The sequence below is a fragment of the Chaetomium strumarium genome (assembly GCF_033439665.1).
Source record: "Chaetomium strumarium strain CBS 333.67 chromosome Unknown B0T15scaffold_7, whole genome shotgun sequence".
Classification (NCBI taxonomy): domain Eukaryota; kingdom Fungi; phylum Ascomycota; class Sordariomycetes; order Sordariales; family Chaetomiaceae; genus Chaetomium; species Chaetomium strumarium.
In genome coordinates, this window is record NW_026944435.1 from 2,005,806 (window position 1) to 2,025,361 (window position 19,556).

Sequence of the window (19,556 nt, forward strand, 5' to 3'; positions counted from 1 at the left end):
TATAGTGTTGAACCCACGCGGCCGGAAATCCCCCTTGCTCCTTCCCAAAGCAACACCGGGACAGGACAGCGCTAAACCCGAATCGGTGACCGGGAGGCAGCCGCTCAGCCCTTCTCGGCGGGTGCCACCCGGAAAGCATTCTGAAGATGGAACCTGCCACGGACAGACACGGGCCAAGGAAGAGGGAAATCCCCTGGGCGCGGCAAAGAAAGTCTGACAGCACACTTTCTCTCCTTCCCAAGCATTGACGGTCGCATTCGAGATTGGAGGAAAGAGCAATGAGCCGACCGACGCAGCACGGATAGAATCTCGAAACCCTACCAATCGCCGAGCAAGCGAGTTAACGTTACCGAGTTCCACTCCGTATGTCCGACGCCGTCCCGAGACCCTCTCCGGCGTACTAAGGGTACCGGGCCTGAGATCGTGGACTCTTCTTAAGACGTTGGGGCCTTGGGCCTTTCCACGCACCATGGAAGAGTCTCCATCCTTCATGACTCTCCGGACGAGGCGCCCAGCGAATGACGAGAGCAGCATGAGCTTAAGCAGCGCCGATTCTGCCATGTAGTTTTTATTTAATCAGGACGGCCTCGATCGTACCCTGGCCTACGGCTCACTGACATCCGCTATTGTAGTACGGTTCTGGCACCGAGGGCTCTCCTTTGGCCACACACGACATCAGCCGGGTGAGCTATCATGTCAAGCACATCGAGAGCTTCGCCCAGGCTCTTCAGGATGTGAGTAAAGACACTTGCTGGAGAGAGCGGGCATCCGTTGGACTTCGCTTCTGACACTTGAAACCGGCTTGCAGTCGGCAAGCAGGGCATTCCCGAACCGCGGCCGCGCAACCCAGAGGTACTCCAAAGTGCATGCGCTCATGCTGCACTGGAAATCCGATGACTTGTTTGTGTTGCCCGAGCTTGAGGACCTAGAGAAGTGCTTGCGCGAGCACTACAACTACGAAACCGACATCTTCTCCATCCCCTCCGAGAACTCCCATCTGGAGCTGATGCTCAAGATTGGTGATATGGTCAAGCAGCATGAGTCTGATGACACGCTCTTTGTGGTCTACTACGGCGGTCATGCCCGGATAGACGAGTCACGGCAGAGCACGTGGTGTGCGTAAGTGTTGTATCCGTCAACAGGTTCGTAATCTTCTCGTCTGACACTCATCAGCAACCGGCGTCCCGGGTCACCGTGGCTCCAGTAAGTCCTAACAACTGTCCCTCCGCCCTAAGTGGGCAAGACCAGTGCTCACCACCTCCAATAGATGGTCAGCAATCCAGACACTCCTCGAGAGATCCATCTCAGACGTCTTGATCCTCCTGGACTGCTGCGCTGGAGCCGCAAGCGCCACCTTCCCTACAGGTCAGAGCATCACCGAAACTATTTCCGCCTCTAGCTGGGATGCCATTGCCCCCGATCCGGGCAGGTATTCATTCACAAATGCGCTCATCGAAGTGCTTGAAGAATGGCGCCAACGCACATTTTCGGCCGCTATGCTGCACGCCGAGATTCTTGCCCGCCTGAAGCACCCTCGGCCCATCCTGATCAACGGGAAGCGCTTCGAGGCCCGGTCCACTCCAGTGCACTTCATGATGACGTCGAACCACAAGGCACCAAGCATCGAGATATGCCGACTAGTCCCCCGCAGCCAATTGCCGCCTTCACCCCCGGAGGAGCTCGCCTACTGGAACCGCCCATCTCTCCCGAGGATGATTGAAGGGAGGAATCCGGTCGAGCAATACCCCTCCGTTCCCGACTATCGGATTCCCACCACGTCCGAACCGAACGAGGACGAACCCCATGTTCTAATTTCGTTAGCGCTTGAGGACGACCAGCGGTTGGATCTGAATGACTGGGAGACGTGGCTTGCCGCCTTTCCTGCAATCGCAAAATACGTCAAGGTTCAAGGCGTTTTTAAGAGTCATTCCACACTCCTCTTGCTGTCGCTCCCCATAATGGTCTGGGATTTCCTCCCTGATGATCCCGCATGCTCTTTTGTGGCTTTCATCCGGTCAAACAACCTCCTCCAAGCTCAGAAGTCCAACCCGGAAGCAGTGGACTCGCGCGTCCCTGTTGCCAGCGAAGGTCCGGTTTCAACTTCAGCGCGCGACGATGCGGAATCCTGCCTGTCCGGAACTACGTATCAGCCAACGGAGAGTCTGAACATTGTGAGACGCGGGACGGCCGGCTCCGGCGTCAATCGAACTTCTTCGACTGTTTCTGCCCCTTACCGAGACCCGGCAGCAGACTTCAGGCCGTCTCCACAAGTTGAGAGAGCCTCGCGCGAGAGGTCCTCGCAGCCATCAGTGGGATCGCGGCTAAGGCTTCAATCCTCAATGGCCAGTCTTGAGGGGTCTTTGAGAAACGTGCCCTCTACAACTTCGCTAAGCACGCTCGAACGTCGCCAACTTGGCCCACTGTCTCTGTCAGGGGGTATCGGCAATGATTTTGCATCTCCCACTGAAGGAATATCAAGGAGGATGATTCTCAATCGATCCCGCACCTCGAAGAAGTCCGTCTTTTTATCAGGCCAGGACGTCCCACGGGGCCAGGAGATGGCTCCACATGTCATTCGGCGCCTGGAAGATTACTTCCACAAGGATTCGGATCCAAGCGTTGCTGTAGTTGAGCATCTTGCTTCGAACCTTGGCGTCGAGACATCAGACATCCATGTAAGTTCAAGTCCCAGCGGCACGAAATGGGCCCTTGCTGACAAGTTAGGTCTGGTTTCACCATCGTCGAGAGCAAGAGCGGATGACATTCAACCTGCGGAACCTCAGGATAGAAAGCCACCAACCCCCGGCCGAGCGTGGGACTCGCATGATTCTTCCGGGGCATCTGAACAGACTACTCGAGATATATCCGTCCAAGGGCATCCTCCTCGTCGACCTGCGGTCATCGACGGACTTTGAGAGATCGCACATCCACGACGCCATTAACCTGCGCGCGCCTATGAGCTTCATCGAGCACACCTCGCTCGAGATGATCGAGGACACATTCATGGATGACCAGAGTCGTCGCAGCTTCAGCAAGTGGTCCCAGTGCAAGGCGATTGTCTTTTACGATCGGGTCATAGAATTCGACTGGGAATGCCCGGTCGCCGAGGCCTTGTATTCCAAGTTCAAGCAAAGAGGCTGGCAGGGCCAAGGCTTTATTCTCAAGGGCCATTACCGGGAGTTCTCTACGTCGTTCGACAAGCACATCAGCGGGGCAAAGATGACCAGCGAAGCCAAGGAATACCTTGACAGCCTCCGACAGCAGCCAACTCTCACAGAGGTAAGCAGCTCTTCACCCTCAACGTCCATGACCGGTTCGAGATTGACATGATACGTAGGAGGAATCAACGAGGCGAGAAGAAGAATACCGCGAATGGCTCAATGCGTTTACAATCCAACACCGCGTGCCGACCGTCGACCTCATCCCTGCCCGGAAGCTTGAGCGGATACGAGCTGTAGAGCAGCACCAGAAGGAGCTTGAGGTAGAATTTGAAGCGCGGTTTCCAGCGTTGTATAAGAAGGCACAAACCATGCGTCCTTACCTGACCTTTGAGGAATCGCCATCGCCGCCTCCCCGGTCACCCCCTCCCCCTTTCCCCAGTGATTCACGGTCATCTCAGCGCTTCAAGGACGTTGACTGGGCTGGAGCTGGGAAAGAAGACGACGACGGCGACTTCGATCTGAAGAAGGGGCCGTTGGTTGGCCCGCTTGCAAGCGGGTTGGAGAAGATGCTCGAGGCCGGCAAGTTATCGCGTTCGGCTTCCGGAACTCCTTCCCCCGGCTATCGTGAAGACTACCCCGAAAAGGCAAGGAAAGACATGTACGCCGATGATTACGAGAATGACTACGACGAGATTGATCCGAAAGGTGAGGGGTTGAGGAATGACCCTGGCTTTCAGAGGGCTGGGGCTGTGGGCTCTGAGGAGTCTAGGCCCGGGAGTGGGCTGAAAGTTCACGAGAGGGCCGGAGTCGAGGACACGTTGAAGAAAGCGGCGAAGAAGAGGCCGCAGATCTGGGAGCGATGGAGAAGCGGTGGGGGCAAATGAAGTGCAACATGATTATCCGGACGGTGAAGTTCTTGGATCTTGAATAATTTCTGTTGCCGAGGACGGCATGTGCGATACCAGAAAGGAGTTTAGGGGGTTCATTTTCGACGACGCGGAATTTTCTGTTGGTGCAATACCCAGCCGTCGCCTTGCATATCTAGCGAGCATATATCTTGAAAGTCGAAGCAATATTCTGCACATCCGTTTGTGTCTCGAGGTACATGCTATATCCCTGTGTCTTCATCTATTCTGTCACCATTTGCTTCGGAATATGAATGAGTTTGTAATAGCAAGCCACCAGCTGGAAGCGAACGCAACTTCTTGATCCCACATTGCCATTTCGTCGCATTATTTTCCGAGAAGAGATGCCAGTCTCTGCCGCAAAAGCAACGACATCTCTAAGTTTGCCCGTCTCCCGCGGCTGAGGACCGAGCGTCAAGTTCGCTCCGGTGATCCCGGCTCCATGGACGGCGAGATACGCAACATCACCGCCAATGCTGGCCATTCCTTTCACACCAGGCATAGTTACTCGGTAACAAACTCTCCGTCCTATCTCTCAAACTGAGCTCGGCGGTTTGACGGGGGCGCGGTAATGGGTTCCATTTACCCATTAGTCCGCCCACCCGCCGGTAAAGTCTTCCGAGAAGAGAAACACTCCCTTTAGCAAGATAATCCAACTGACGCTCTGCACCGTCGCCTTGGCCCAGGCCTGACTCGTTGAAGCCTAACAGAGAATCGTCGTGTCGAATGGAACGGCGAACGGCCCGTATCATATGCGTCTCATGAGGGATAATAGCCAGTTCTGCAGAGAACTGCGCCTTCACCAAGCTCCAAGTATCAGCAAACAATCAGCATGTGAAGCCCCTAGCAGGTTAAAAGAAAACGAGTGGACTATCACACACCATCACGATCCGTATCTCACCTGCCCAATCGCATCTGGCATACAAAGAACCTCTTTTCATCAACAGACCTGTCCATGTCCCTGTCCGTTGCGATTAACATGACTCGGCCCCAAGAATTAACCACGATCATGGCAGGCGGCACATCTCTTGGCAAGTGGGAAGTGAATACGGTGAACAATAAGAGAACCGTATGCGGCAGATACAACATCGTGTATTCACCGAGGTATGGCCATCTAATCCCGTGCACGGAGTGACATTCCCACCACTTATGTACAACTACCGAAGTTGTAATGAGTAACACCTCTATAGGTATAGTATCGACGACAAGTCCAACCCGGTTTCTACCTGCTTCCCCTGTCCCGGTGTACGCGTTGCTATCATCACAGTCGCATTCAACGGTGACGCTTCAACGCCAAAGTGGTGCGTGCATACCTAGGTATTGTACGTATAAGTTGCGATTATATAGCCACATGGTCAGGGGCGCGGTGCGATGTGGCACGATTGGTTATTACATAGACATCTATACAAAATCTCGTAAGGCTTTATAATATATTGACTGCCAAGGCAGGGATTCAGAATCGAACGGTTTCCTTCCCCGTTTCCTGGTCCTGGCTTCTTAATGTTCCTGATATTGACGTGGGCGCGCAGATCAGAAGCGCGGGGTACGTGGCAGTTGAAATGTACGGATCATGATATTGTAATATGGCTCTGGGCACCTTATATCAGCCATCCTTGCCCATCTCTGGCGTTTACACAGAGGACATGGCGGTCTGTCAATGCCTTACTTACCTGTACCGGCGTCCATGGTTGCCGGCAAGTGTCATTTTTTTACATGGCAGGCAATTTGCGACTGGTCATGCAGCTCGAAGTCCAGGGACTAATTGCCTTACCTTGCACTCGAACTCTCAATAACACTCTATCCCGAGGGTAGATCCAGTGCATGCGACTGCCTCTCCGATATTCTACAGAGGGACGACTTTGGCCGAAGTCTCGAGAGTTCGGAAGATTCCGTCTTGGCGGACTTTAACATCACCGGGCAGTTTCGACTTACCGGTCAAGCAACGCGTTGTCCTGCGAGTCTAGGTAAGGTATTGATTCGTAATCGATATATCTACAAAAGATCATGTATCCGAGGAACGCAGACCAACCTGGAAGCCACAGGCTGGCAAATCGCAGACATTGTCCAAGTCGAGCCGGACGGTAGCAACGAGCGAAGGAAAACAAGGCAACCTTTGCCGATTCTCAAATAGTGCCTTATTAGTGCGGATACCGGTCATTAACGCAGCGAGATCGACACAGTGCGAGATCTTAAGCTGTCAAAGTGACAATTGCTGCCCCCACACGCGCCTTGCCGTTCTGGGACATTGGCCGTTCCTTGCTGCCCACACCACTCGGGAATTGACTTTTAGCGTACAGTTCAATTTCTAGCGGCAACCTCTCAGAAACACCTGCCCAAACCAGCCAGCGAAGTTCTACCGAGTCCGGCGGTCCGTATACCTAGACACATTCTCTTTGGCGCGCCTGACAATCTGCTATGTAAGGTTGTAGTATGCCCAAGCGGAACCCTCTCACCGAGGCATTTCCAAACTGCAAAGGAGAACAACGCCCATGACACACTTGAGAAACAAGAAGAAGAAAATAGCAGGCTTGATGGAACCAAATCGCCGATCAGCTAATAAACATGCAGAGAAACAGATCAGAGCGACTGCGAGTTTGACGTTCGGTTTCACGGGAAGACATGCCGGCCCACCCGAGCCGCAAAGGCGGAAGAGCAGGCTGGATGCGGCAGCACGCTCCGATGGCAGCCCCTGTCCGTGCAGGAGATGACTCCGTCCTTGAGTGACTGCTGCAAGCGTAGGACGGAATATTCCATGTGGTGGCCCCCTTTTCCGGCCCGTTGTCTTGGGTTATTACGGACGCCCAAGCCCCGCCATCCCTTCGATACCTACGAAGTACTACCTCTGTGAGACTCGGTGTACAATACAAGGCAAGGCCAGAAGAGCGACGAGGCGGGTAAAACAAAACGGAAATTGCCTGGCCACTGTGGGGAATGTTTTACTCACCTCACATTACCTCTGATGAGCTTTTTTGCCCAAGCGGTGGTCTAGAATTGACTACTATCAAGTGTCATTAGAGACATAGTGAGAAGGAGCGTGTTAAGGACATTCACAGCAGCATTAGCGCTGCCGCGCGGCATCGGTTCCTGCAGCAGTCTGATAATCTCATCAGTTACCGCCTGATTAATCTATGCATGTCAGGTACATGCATACATGCCCTTTCTGGAGAGTCCATTGTTGACGTGATGAAGGAGCTACGGAATAACGTTAGGTGGGGTTGGAGATGCGGCATTCCGGGGATTCTGCGCCCCACACTTCCAACTCCCTCCTGAGGCAGCTGGGCATCAGGCGATAACGTTAGTTGACATCTGCAAGCATCATCCGCCAGGTTTCGGTCAAGGGGATATGTAGAGCTGTTGACCTGTCATTCATTCCTCAGGCTGCCGCCGCTGTGATGTCACTTCGCGACGGAGACCGGGCGACTCATGAGATCCGAGACGGCCGGCTGAGGGCCTGTCATACCGACGACATTGCTAGCCCGACATGGAACCGAGACACACAGTCTGCATCCCCAATCTTGACTCTTTTTTTTTATCACGAGGTCTTGTCATACGATAGACTCTAACAAACCCGCATGCGGGAACGGAGGCGTCGGACCGATCTGTCAATCTACCTGCCTACTAGTATCATGTTCAGCTATACTAGAGTTGCAGTTGAAGAAGTCGTTCGAAACAACCTAGAACCTTTTCCATACACTATCTACCGACTCTACACTACGATGCAGGTAGCGGGGCCTCGCGAGAATTACCTGATACGGTTAAGCTCGTCTTGCCAGGGACCCTTGTGGGTGGGAAGGGGTTCGCCGGCGTCTCGCCGCCGCGGCAGGGCTTGCCGCATGCGCAGGTTGACGGACGGAAGAAAACTGACTGACAGGTCCCCACCTTCTTTTTGACACAGTGGCCCGAGACCAACGGCCGCCGCGAGCCTCGAGGAGAACACGGAACCGGATCTTCAACAAAAAGTGACCACACCGCCCCCTGGTCGACTGTCAGTTGACATGGGATGTGGGCGGATTTCGATCGTGTTCTCCGTTAGAAGTGGGGCTTGCGGCCTCGACCTCTTGTGGTCTTCACTTCTTCATTTTGTGTTCTGGCACGGCACTTTCCTCGTTTGGGACACATCTTGTGGCTTGGATCATGATCCACTTCAGGGGGAAAGGGTTGTTTTAACTTTTGAGTCTTTGACGGCTGTTTCTACTCGGGCGGACATTCGAGCTCAGCATTGAGCGGTGAAAGCTACACTAGGGGAACAACAGCATCTCACGGCGTCGGCCGAAATCGCTTCATCAAGCTTGCCTTACACCTTCTGCCACACCCCAAACAAGCCAGTGTTTTGGCCGACCTCTATGCAGCACTGGTCCAGAGAGGCGTTGCTTAACAGGCGACTGTGGACGACGCTTCGTGTGTCCCTTGACCTGGCATGAGACCTCAGCAATTTCGAATTCTCCGCCGTGGTTGCGAACGTCCCGTGGGTGGGTAGCAACAGCTCAAAACGGGCGACGCGCAGCAGATGGGCGTCCGGCTGTATGCTCACGGATATGTACGCCGCCGAACGGGGGAACATCGCCCGCCGGGTGCTTTTGTCCCGGCTGAGGTTTATCCTTCGGTGTTGGGATATTGAGATGGGGTGCCCATTCTACTGTATGTACTTGTACAGTACGACTCCAACTTGCGGTCGCACAGGCCCGGCCAGGCCCGTTGCCATCCCGCCGCTCGAGTTCAACGCTCGTGTCTGTCTGCTCACGTGTAACGCGGTGATCGTCGTGGCAAGCGCGCTCCCCGCGTGCAGTTGCCTATTCTGTATCGGAGATTTCTGCTGCATCAGCTCCCACCCAGAAAGGGGGTGCAAAGACCGATCCTTTGCTTCAGAGCGACCAGGATGAACTGTTGAACCTGAAGCACTGGTTCGGCATTTCTCGCCTCCTGCTGGTCCATGTCTACGGAGGCTCCCTAGCCTTTGAAAGGCCACACAGAGATTCATCGCGTCGGATAGCTGCCGTGCATTACCTTGCGGTGAGACAGCAAGAAGCAGCCTGTTATGACACCCTCTCTGATCGTACAGAGCGATGTATGTTGTGGCGTTTTCGGCCTAGCCATGTCTCGGATGCCAGATCTTCGGGGCCACTGCTTGAATCTGACAGGCCGAAGTAAGTCTTCGAGTCGACATCGCAGAACACGGCAGGTCAGCCTGGTTTGTGAGAGGTCTGGTGAGTACAGGTAGTAGGAAGGCTGCCTAGTTGGGCACAACATGCATGTTTTGGCGTGAGGTGCAACTCCAACACTCACCGCCAAATCTGTAGCACATACCTACATACGAGGGCACCAGCATATCTACCTACCGGTCGGGCACGCGAACTCGTCAGTCCAAGCTCACCGACAGCACGGAGCCAACGCCTTCTTGCATCCCGATATTTTGGGACTGTCGCACGGCCGCATTCTCCGGGCTGGCCGAACGAGTGCCCCATCGGCATTTCCAGCACTGAAACGCTGGCCTGATGACAAGGTCGAAGTTGGGAAAGAGGTGCGGGCCCACGTGCCTAGGTTCAGCCCGTCCAGGAGCGAAGGGAAAGAGGCTGGCCCGAGTTCTCGAGTGGGTATCACTGCTGTCTCCTAGCCCATTCCTCATTCTGTGCCCCTTCTCACCCATGTTTCATCTGATGTCATTGACAACAGCCTCGACGGATTCCGCCTCTGTGGAAATCGGGAATCGAGTCAATTGACGGGCGGACAGCACACAATCGACTTTTGTTGCAACTGCCCAAACGGGCAGCCAGTGTTCGTCACCGTAAATGTACGGTGTCTGCTGTGAAATGCAGGAATGCTTGCGTGGGGGACAAGCCGAGGCGACAGCATCCCTGCTGCCTCCCCCCGGCAGGCGGATCGACCCACACAGTCTCCAGCTCCCGATTGACATTTTGACAGGCCTCCCCCCTCACCTTACACTTTGGTTATGCGTATATCCTTAATAACGTTAGCGCTACCTGTCAACATGCATATCCCCTTCCTCGACCACGAACATTGCGTGTGTCTGGCTTCATTAACTAAGACTCAAACGCATTCTGGTCATACTAGGTTGAGAGACGCAGAGCGTGTGTTGATGGAATCATGCCACCTCCTGACCAACCTCTCTTACACTATCAGGCCTGAGCAATATTGAACACTTCCCGTTGCATCGGCTGTCACTGCCGTGCTCTACTACCGATAACTTGGCCCCGGCGCCTAGTCCGGGGGCCTGTTAAGTTCTAACGGTTCGTATGGTGCACAGGGGGGTGTGTTGTGGACCGGTTTCTCCGATCCCATGCTACCTTACCAGGCTCAGGGTTCGGGGCCACAGCCGAAGCGGGAGCTAAGGTGCCATGTCGGTAGGGGGCGTCAATGTTGCTGCTGGTGGTTCCAGGCGCCCCTTCCATGGGCCTGCAGTTTAGGTCCTTTGCCTGATCTTGATGGACGTGTAGCCAAGGTGAAAAGTCGTCGATGAGCCTCCTCCGGATATTGCTTCTCATACTCCCAACAAATGCTCTCTCGACAGCCAACGACGCCGATGTCCTCTGCTTAACCGTGTCGATATTGCTTCCGTTTATTCTAGCAGTTGCTTTCCACGTTGCCTTAGCATAGCCGGGTCTACACACTACAACGTCGACGCCCGCTCATCAAGTCCGTCGAATATCCTGCAGTAGAGCAGTTGAGAGCTCTCGTTTCTGTCCTATCCACGGCATACCAGTCGGCTAGCCGTCAACAGCGTTTCTTCATCACCCAAGCTTACTACCCGGCATTGTTTTCGTGGCGCCCTTGGTCACCAGACATTCCACTTGACGTTGCCCGTGGCATTTTCAGGGCCAGCCAAGGGCTAAGACTGCAATGGTCATGGCCGCCTTTCCTTATCACCACAACACATACTCACACGGCGGATACTATGCGCGACAACCCAGCCACAGTGTCTCCATGGAGCCGCTACGGGACTCGAGGAGAGCCAACCTTCCGCCCCTACGCGAGGTAGGTCACCGTATCAACCTCCCAGCGGGCTGCTGATCGGCTAATTGGCCATAGCTTCTCTCACGCCTTGACCAGATCGACCCCCGACCTCAGGAAACCGGCCCCAGAGGCTACCCGCCCACGGGTCCGGATACAGCGAACGGCAGCAGCCCAGCCACACCTCAGGGTCACTACACACTCTCGCCACCGCAACCCCACGAGCTGAACCGGCCCAAATGGTTTCAGACTCAGGAAGAGAGAGAGAGCAGGGATCATTGGCGTCATTTGCCCGGCCGATACCCAACACCGCCTCGAGACGCTCCGCCGCCTGCTTTATCGTCCTCCGCCCCCCCTCCCCGGCCGCCTGTCGACCGGTGGATGAGTTCTCCTTACAGCCAGGGGCATCCCGACATCCAGCGGGGACCTGACATCCCCACAGACCATAGCCACTCGAGATTCGGATCCTTCCATGAAGGGCACGGCCCAGGGGGGTACAGAAACGAGGAGTATTGCGACCGGCGGTACGACCAGGGTGGTGCCTACGTTCACGGGCACTACGACGGCGTAAGGGGTGGCAGCCAGATCTACGACGGCCGCGGATACGACCCACGCCCGTCGGGCCCGGGGTCAGCAGGAAGCCATCAGCCAGACTCTCCCGCGATCCCTGCTCACCAAGCGAGAGGGAAGCGGAACCGGCCAAATCTGCCCAAGGAAGCGGTCGATATCATGATGGCCTGGGTAGACGACCACATTGAGAACCCGTATGAGCGGGAGGACAGGCCGGAGCTGATACGGCGGACGGGGCTGGAAGAGAGTAAGTCGTTGTTTTCCTCCCGTCAAAATATTCCACAAGACGCAGTCTTTTGCTCACACGAGACCTACCTTTTTTAAACATTTCAGGACGGGTAATACACTGGTTCACCAACTTCCGCCGCCGCAAATGGCACAAGCATAGGGTCGACTTCTACAGCCGCGAGGTGAGCAAGGCGAAGGCGGCGCGCCACGCCGCCGAGGAGGAAGCCGCGCGCAACCCGCCCTGCTCGGCCGCCGCCGAGGCCGCGCGCCGTGCCGCCGATGCCGCGGCCAGACGTGCCGCGGAGGCGGAGGCGGCCCGCTCGGCGGCAGAGAAGAACTACCTCCGCGCCAAGGAGAGGTGGGAAAGCTGGGAGGATGACCAGAAGCGGAAGCGCGGGGCCGAGCGGGAGGTGAAGAGGAAAGCCGGGTTGTTGGTTGACGATGACTCGGAGGATGATCTTGATTAGGGGGGGCGGTTGATCCGCTGGTGTTGTGTCCTGTTTTTCTTTCCGTCTTTCTTCTTCTCTTTAGGCCCTGGCGTTTGGTGTGGAAAATACGGCGGCTCGGGCCGGTCAGGCGGCGTAGTCATTCCTCGGAGTTGTGGCGCTGGCATCGGCAGACGGAGAGAGGACGACGGCACTTGATGGAAAAGACTCCGGTGCGCTGCGTAATGTTTTATTTGGGATGGGCCTGCGCACGTACAGTACATACAATCATCGTGACCTTTCAGGACCCCTAAGTCACATCATCGCGCTGCTGGCGCTCTTCGCCGGCAAGGTGCCCTTGCCAATGCGTGCACACCATCAAGCAATTAAACACTTGACCGTCTTGGGACAGCATCCCAAGCAGGTAAGTTTACCTCAAGCAAGGCAACCCATTAGATAACGTCAAAAAAAGAAAGGAAAGGGAAAAGAAAAAGAAAAAGGAAAAAAAGAAAAGAAAAAGAAATAACGTAGAAGAAAAGAGGAATGGAACTAAAACTTAAAACAAAAAAAAGATTGATCGTAAAGAGCTGATAAACCAGCCACGGACGAGATAATCTATCTATACTACTATTACTGAACTTCATATCTAACCATTTTATAATAGGTTTCTAAGCAGCTTTAAATATTACCTAACCTAAGGCAACCTCTTAGTACCCTATCCGATGGACCTAATGATCTATCTTTCTTGTACAGTATCTCGATCGCCGCATATGACGAAACCACAGGCAGTCCTGCCTCTGAAAGGGTTAGCCGGTCGAAGGTATCTGCTGGTCGGACTATAGGTCTCGGTGAAGCCAAAGGGTTCACATCACTGCAAGTCACAATGTCTGCACAGTAGGTGAAGGCTACTGATTGTTATTGCTCACTAAAGAAGCTAGCTATCTGAATGAGTGACAAAATGGTAGAACTATATACAGCTTCCTCCCTTAGGTACCGGTGTACCTGATTCTGCTGGATCGATGATATCGAACACCGATCTCATAGATCCGTCCTGGCTCGACGGGATCGAACCTTTTCTGATTGGTCCATCTAGGACCATAATGATTGGACGCGGCCGTCGCCCGCTGACCATGCAGGCCGGTCCCACCGGCTTCTGCAGGTTAATTCATGACACCGCATAAGCCACTTGATAAAAGGCTAGCCCACATCAGGTAGTAGTATATATACTATAGAAGTAGGGGTATAGCTGTTAGAATTCTTTGTGATACAATACTTCACGTTCTATAGGGCCCGCTTATATAGTTAGTTATCGGGCGCTACTTTACGCTAGAACCTTTAGCTATTATAGGTAGTTTTGGCAAAGCTGTCTTACACTTTCTGGTCACAATCCGATATAGTGTAACGGCTAACATATCGCGCTTTCACCGCGAAGCTCCGGGTTCGATTCCCGGTATCGGAGGGTTCTACCTTTTTTAGACCTTGCTATAGCGCACATTACCGACTATATGTATCGTACTCTTATAGACGGCGAGAGCAGCCTGCCTTTACAGATAGCTATATATATATAGCTACAGATCGTAGCATCGTAGTATCTTAATATTTAACAAGAACTCCTTTATATATTCATCAAATTTTAGCAAAACTTAGTAAAGCTACTAAGGATGTCTATTATAGTAGGAGCGCGTTAGCGCTGACCACACCGTAGTCAGAACTGACCGGCATAGTAACGGGGGTCACCATCACTCCCATGTACTTGAGTTAGAAACTTCCTCCTGCTCTCACCTCAAAAAGGGCATCAATCTTACCACTGTCTGATCTTACGCTAGAGTTCAATCAGTGCATACATTCCAGTCCTCGCCTGACGACTCGGAGGTAATCCACGTTGCAGTCTCGCGTTATAGATAGCCGCACTGCCGTCCGGCGTTACGGATGGCAGCAGGAATCAGGAAGACTTGCTCTATATTCTAAAGAGTGTAACTAGATACCTCTTCCTTATAAGAGTTACCTAGATTCAGGTTTCCTTGTTCCTTCCTTGTGTATATAAGTCTTATCCTGGTGGCGATGCTATAATAGTACTACCCTCCGAAGTGCGCTATATCTAACGACATTTCAAGTATAGGTAGTAGGTTAGTTGAGGAAGGAGCTCTCGAGGACGGCTATGTCCTGGCTATCCCGCACACTTCAGGTTGCCATTTGAGATTGTTTCATATTGAGAACCGTACCGAGAACGAGCGTAGATCATCTGTCGCCAACGGAACCGTTGACTTATATCAGTCTCTACTTATCCTCAGCCATACTTGACACTTGAAACCATGTCTGATTCCGTGATCCCTGAGCCGACTACGCCCCTGAGAGATCTGGCGAGGCGTCACTAGGTAGTTTACAGAAACCTCTCTCAGCATGTTCGGGACACCATTGGGGACTACGATGAACCCGTTGTTCGAGGCCCAAGCTACGCCGAAGCCGGGGGTCAGGCCCAGGACATCGTGGACAGCTACATTGATGTGGAGTCCGAAGATCTTTACGCGCTGGCCCCATTGTTGCACGAGGTGAAGTGGCTCCATGTAATTCGTGATATGGTCTGTATGGTTGCAGATCAGCGGCGCGGTCAAGAGATATCCGCTGCCATTGCTTCCGCTCCTCTCGGACATCAAGACCACCCAGGGAACTCGGCTACCAATGTTTCGGCTCCCTTTGTTAGAACTGATGTGCTTACCCGAATGCGCAATCTTTTCGTGAAAGCAGGTGATGATTATCATTTTCATTACTTCGAGGGAGCAAGCTACGAATCCCTCGAGTCTCGGGACCAAGTTTTCATTGATGAGTTTATCACTGAAACTCAGAGAGATCTCGCGGATGAGCTCAGTGACATTATCACCGACCTTGCCTCACCCGGAAATGGACAGCAACTCATCGATATCTTGCGGATACATGCTGTAGATGCAGCTCGAGCGATTTCCACAAAGAGGAGAGCCGATAAGAGAGAGAGTCTGCGTGCCATCGGTTAGCCTTCACCGCAGGCTCAACGACAAAAAGACTTGCAGGAATTCTTCTACCAGCAATCAGCATGGGAAGAGGGTGAGGTGCTTGACATAGAGCTCGCTAGTCCAATCCCCGGCGATGCGTCTGTGCATGTTGGTCCATCGGTCGTACCACCAGATACCCTGGATCCCGCTCTTAATGACCGGGAGAAGATATTCTACCTCACCTTAGATATCGCCGCCAGCATGACCGAAAAACCCCATGAAGCGTTCGTCAACGTAAACGGTTGGATGGCGCTTTTCCTACTCCTAAGGAGATATCGTACCGCCGATCAGGAACATCTCCAGGGCTTACAAGAGAAACAGGACAACCCGCTATATCCTGGGTAGTATCTAGGCATTGGCAAGGACCGTAAGGATCTCAAGTTTTTCAAAAAAAATACATCGGACAATCAGGCGACACTATCCGATCACGAGTACATCGGCATCGGAATGTTGCAAGAGCATTGCAGGAATTCTTAGCAACTGGGAGAGCTCTAGAGGATTTTCCACGGCGTAGAGAGGCCGTTTTACTCTATCGACTTTGGGCTGCGAAGCCAACACGGAACTTCAAGTTCATCTCCCTCGGAAGAGACGTAAGCGAGTTCGATGTAGCCGGCAAAAAGGCCTGGTTGAATATCGTTGAGATGTACTTCTCTCTGATGTTCCAATCCCTTCAACCAGAAACCTTGAGGAAGTATCTCGGAGCTGATGCGCTAGAAAGCCCTGACTGTGGTCTCAACGTCGCTCTACCCCTTTACCAAGGCTAGAGGAGCGATGCAATAACTGCTACCATGGCCTGTCTGAAGTCCTCTGACCCGGAAGTCGTGAGCTTTGCTAGAACCATCATGGAGCAGAATCTCAAACTCGGAATCAAGAAACTCGAAAGTCTGAACTGGGCTCCGATCACGCGCGCGATGCGGAACAAAACAGGGTATCGCAATATGACCTACCGCGATCCCGATCCTTCGCAGGGCGACATTCCGCAGGTGCCTGTGTTTTGCAGGCAGTGCGGATTCACAACACTGGACACCACGCCTGTCTTCCACATCTACACTGGCGCATATGTCGTCCGGAAAGGAAGTTGTTACACATGTGAGCTGAATCCAGGCGACGTTAGGCATGGTCGCAAGCGTGCACGGCGGATCCTCTACCCAGTGAACCCGATTGCATACATCCCGTGGTACCGACTCCAGAGGCCGTGGCAGCCCAGTTACGCCAGTCCCAGACTCAATGCGCTGGACGAGTTGCCGCCGGGACTGCAACTGGACAAGATCCGGCCGAGGGATCAGGGGGTGTGACTTCTCGGCAGCATCCTGCCCAGAATCGCTCCTCGATGGAAGACAGGCATGATGCAGGCCCCTCTACCACGCCGGGCTTATTACAAGGGCAGTCAAACATGGCCCACAAACACGATGGCGATGACAGCTTCGATATGAGCAAGGTGCCACTGTATCGTAAACCCACGGTGCAGTCCAGAAACCTAGCACGCGCGTCGTCACGGTTCCCCCCGATCCTCGAGCTGCCTACCTTCGATCTTGAAGAGAGCCCCGAAGAGGAAGACTCCAGCCGCACAGTCCCAGGAGTCACTAATAACGCGCAGGGCACAAGGACTCACATAGACATAACCGTCACCACGCCGAGCCGATTGACAGCAACCCACGCACACGTTAACCCAGCAGCCGAAGGCTCGAATGCCGTTGTCAGTCCGGCCCGTGAGCCACTTACGACCCCGGTCCCCCCTCAGGTGTCGTCAACAGTCATATCATCGACGCAGGCGCCGGCCGCAGGAGCACCTACCACAGCACCGACCAAGTCCGTGCCTTCCACAGCCGCGACCCAGGAAACTGCATCCACAAGCCTTGGCCGCCCAAACAGAGGCATAGACGGAGGAGCGCACGTCTGAAGCGCCTATTCCCAACCATACATATGCAAGACGCCTGCAAGACGCCTGCCAAACGCGAACGAACACCACCGAGACTGCCGCGGCTTTCGCCCGCTCGGCGAGAAGCAGGTCTTCTCCTTCCTCTGAAGGGGCTCGGTCAGCAGATCTGGACGACGCCGACGCAGGAGATCGTGGCGCGTTGCCGGGCCAACGGCATGGAGTATGACAAGGCTGGGTGACCTGGTGGAGGAGTTCAGAATTGTCGTCGGGGGCTGTTTGGGCGTTGTGGATGCGGAAGGGTGGTAGGTGGGATTGGTGGAGCGGGCCGGAGAGGCGGATTGGGAGGAAGGGATCGCTTCCGAAGGTGTATAAAGAAGAATGGAATTGAAGAGGGGAGAGACATCAGGGTTCGCTTCACGATGGGTTGAAGAGTGCGGTGAGTTTGGGAGGGTTCGGAGGGCGAAAGCGGGAGGTTCGGTCACCCTGCCAGGAACGGATTTTGATGAGATTGAGGTTATTCTTAGCGATATAATGCTCAATACATTGCTTCGTCGTCGTTGATGAATACCCCTCTGAAGTATCTCCCCGTGAGGTGAATGGTGGTTCGCCCAGAGGAAAGATAAAAGGCAGGAGAGGAAATTGAGACAGGAAGGAAAGAAAGAAATAAAGAAAAACGGGTAAGATAGAGGAAAGATGAAAAGAAGACAAAGGAGGAGGAGGAAGAAGGAAAAAAAGAAGAAGAAGAAAAAGAAGAAGAAGAAAAAGAAGAAGAAGAAAAAGAAGGAGAAGAAAAAGGCTATGGTTAAAGGAAAGACGACACCTCTCCCAGGACCAACCCCTTTGCCCAACTCCCATTCTTCTCTGGTGCAAGACTAGAGTACACTGTACGGATGTAGGAGCTAACCCCATCCCCTGGCTTGCCATTGGTACTTTGACCGCATCTTTCTGCAATCGCTTTGTATAAGCAATATGGTTGGTACTGATGATAGGTACTTGTGTCAGTTGTCTCGATGTCATCCGAAGACAACTTGAAGTTCTTCATGCCTTCATCGTATGACCAACCTGGGCCTCCAAAGATATCGTATAATTCCGCGTAACGGGCCAAAGGTCCCCTGCTTGGTCTGGCACAGGTCTTTTTTGGAGGAATCCAGACACCTGATAGGCTGAACGCGCCAGATTTCTGATAAGAGCAGCTGCCTCAGTGCTTGGCAGGTTCTTATCGGCCTTCTGGCTTAACCAGCCTATTAGATCCTCGCGATTCCTCAAATCTGGTCTGTGCCAACGCATGCCTGACAGGGAACCTTTGGCCAGTTACGCGGAATTATACGTGCCGGCCCGCTCCGGGATTCTGAACCGAAAGCGAACGGAGGCTCAAATAACGTTTATAGGTTCACTCACCTCAGTCTCATTCTACTCTCGACGTACTGCAAACCCGGGACTTACTAGAAATGTTCACCTACTTCCTCGCTCTCCTCCCAATGCTACTCTACTTCTCCAACCTCGCCGTGCAGGGGCGGTTGGGGTAGGATGGGCAGTTCCATGGTTTGGGTTGCCGACTCAGACAGAACCTCTGAGGCGGAGGGAGATGGCGGAGGGAGAGGCTGGACGGTGGAGAGACCGAGTTTCCTTACTTGAACGCGAAGGGGGGTCAGAGGTGGTGTCGGTTTGTTGGCTGATCCTCCTCAGTCTGGGGAGGCGAAGGGGGTTAATAAGGAGGGGAGGAGGAAAAGAGTCGTCTTCAAAGTTGTGCCTGGCAATGCGGTGTATTGCGAGAACTCCATGGCGGACGGCACGGTTATCAGGTGAAACGAGGCAACGTGGCATGCTGGATTGCCTGTGAAGAAAGGGCGGTCAGGGTTGAGTTGGATGTCTGGAGTTGTGGAAGGATTGAATAGGGGGTGTTGCGTGCAGGAGAGTAAACAAGTCTCGAATCTTTGATGGAACGCAGCAATAACCAATCTCAATGAACTCGTGAACATATATCGGGGACGCGCGGAAGCCGGGTTCCAAGGACGCCGTGGGTGCCTACGGAGCCGCTGCCGGTCAATAGCGAGTGGCCGGAATCCGGCTGCATTGTAGGACATCGTAGGACGTCGTAGGACATCGTAGGACATCGTAGGACATCGTACATCGGCCATTGTTCCATTCAGCTTGCCGTGGTGACGCAAAGCGGTTGCGTTTTTATTGTTCACGAGACCAATTCTAGCGACTCGTCCCGAGTGAGCCATAGCATAGGAAATGACAGGAACGGGAGTTTCAGGATGCAGAGAAGCACGGCGCTGGCACCAAGGTGTTGTGCGTAATGCCTAATTTCAGCGCTGGCCGGAATTGGCAGGCGTGAGTCACCAGGCATAGCGAACTGGAGTAATTGGCGCCTCCTTCTTTCCTGAGGCTCG

At 53.7% G+C, this 19,556-nt stretch overlaps 4 protein-coding genes and 1 non-coding gene across 5 annotated transcripts; all 5 read left to right on the forward strand.

Annotated features, from left to right (window-relative positions):
* Positions 1-13: 13 nt before the first annotated feature.
* Positions 14-4,249, forward strand: B0T15DRAFT_543149 (uncharacterized protein). The gene is made up of 7 exons (XM_062869969.1): positions 14-559; positions 633-734; positions 809-1,119; positions 1,174-1,203; positions 1,268-2,675; positions 2,725-3,279; positions 3,338-4,249. The coding sequence occupies exons 1-7, from the start codon at positions 470-472 to the stop codon at positions 4,043-4,045; spliced, it is 3,204 nt and encodes a 1,067-aa protein (XP_062718305.1). The 5' UTR covers positions 14-469; the 3' UTR covers positions 4,046-4,249.
* A 6,756-nt stretch (positions 4,250-11,005) lies between these two features.
* B0T15DRAFT_496986 (uncharacterized protein) lies at positions 11,006-12,297 on the forward strand (the record flags this gene model as incomplete). The annotated part of the gene is made up of 3 exons (XM_062867231.1): positions 11,006-11,056; positions 11,111-11,849; positions 11,936-12,297. The coding sequence occupies 3 exons, from the start codon at positions 11,006-11,008 to the stop codon at positions 12,295-12,297; spliced, it is 1,152 nt and encodes a 383-aa protein (XP_062718306.1).
* Positions 12,298-13,642: 1,345 nt separating this feature from the next.
* B0T15DRAFT_t196 lies at positions 13,643-13,714 on the forward strand. Its single transcript has one exon. It is a non-coding gene; the product is annotated as a tRNA-Glu (tRNA).
* Positions 13,715-16,069: 2,355 nt separating this feature from the next.
* On the forward strand, positions 16,070-16,576 carry B0T15DRAFT_496987 (uncharacterized protein; the record flags this gene model as incomplete). The annotated part of the gene is made up of 1 exon (XM_062867232.1): positions 16,070-16,576. One exon carries the CDS (start codon positions 16,070-16,072, stop codon positions 16,574-16,576), a length of 507 nt encoding a protein of 168 aa, XP_062718307.1.
* A 98-nt stretch (positions 16,577-16,674) lies between these two features.
* B0T15DRAFT_562377 (uncharacterized protein) lies at positions 16,675-17,450 on the forward strand (the record flags this gene model as incomplete). The annotated part of the gene is made up of 2 exons (XM_062870574.1): positions 16,675-16,990; positions 17,053-17,450. The coding sequence occupies 2 exons, from the start codon at positions 16,675-16,677 to the stop codon at positions 17,397-17,399; spliced, it is 663 nt and encodes a 220-aa protein (XP_062718308.1). The 3' UTR covers positions 17,400-17,450.
* Positions 17,451-19,556: the final 2,106 nt, after the last annotated feature.

Bases quoted from the DNA above. Each gene is read 5' to 3' on its own strand.
- B0T15DRAFT_543149 (XM_062869969.1), top strand. From the start codon at position 470: ATGGAAGAGTCTCCATCCTTCATGACTCTCCGGACGAGGCGCCCAGCG. The intron at 1,120-1,173 runs GTAAGTGTTGTA...GACACTCATCAG, and splicing joins CGGCAGAGCACGTGGTGTGC to CAACCGGCGTCCCGGGTCAC. The intron at 1,204-1,267 runs GTAAGTCCTAAC...CACCTCCAATAG, and splicing joins CCCGGGTCACCGTGGCTCCA to ATGGTCAGCAATCCAGACAC.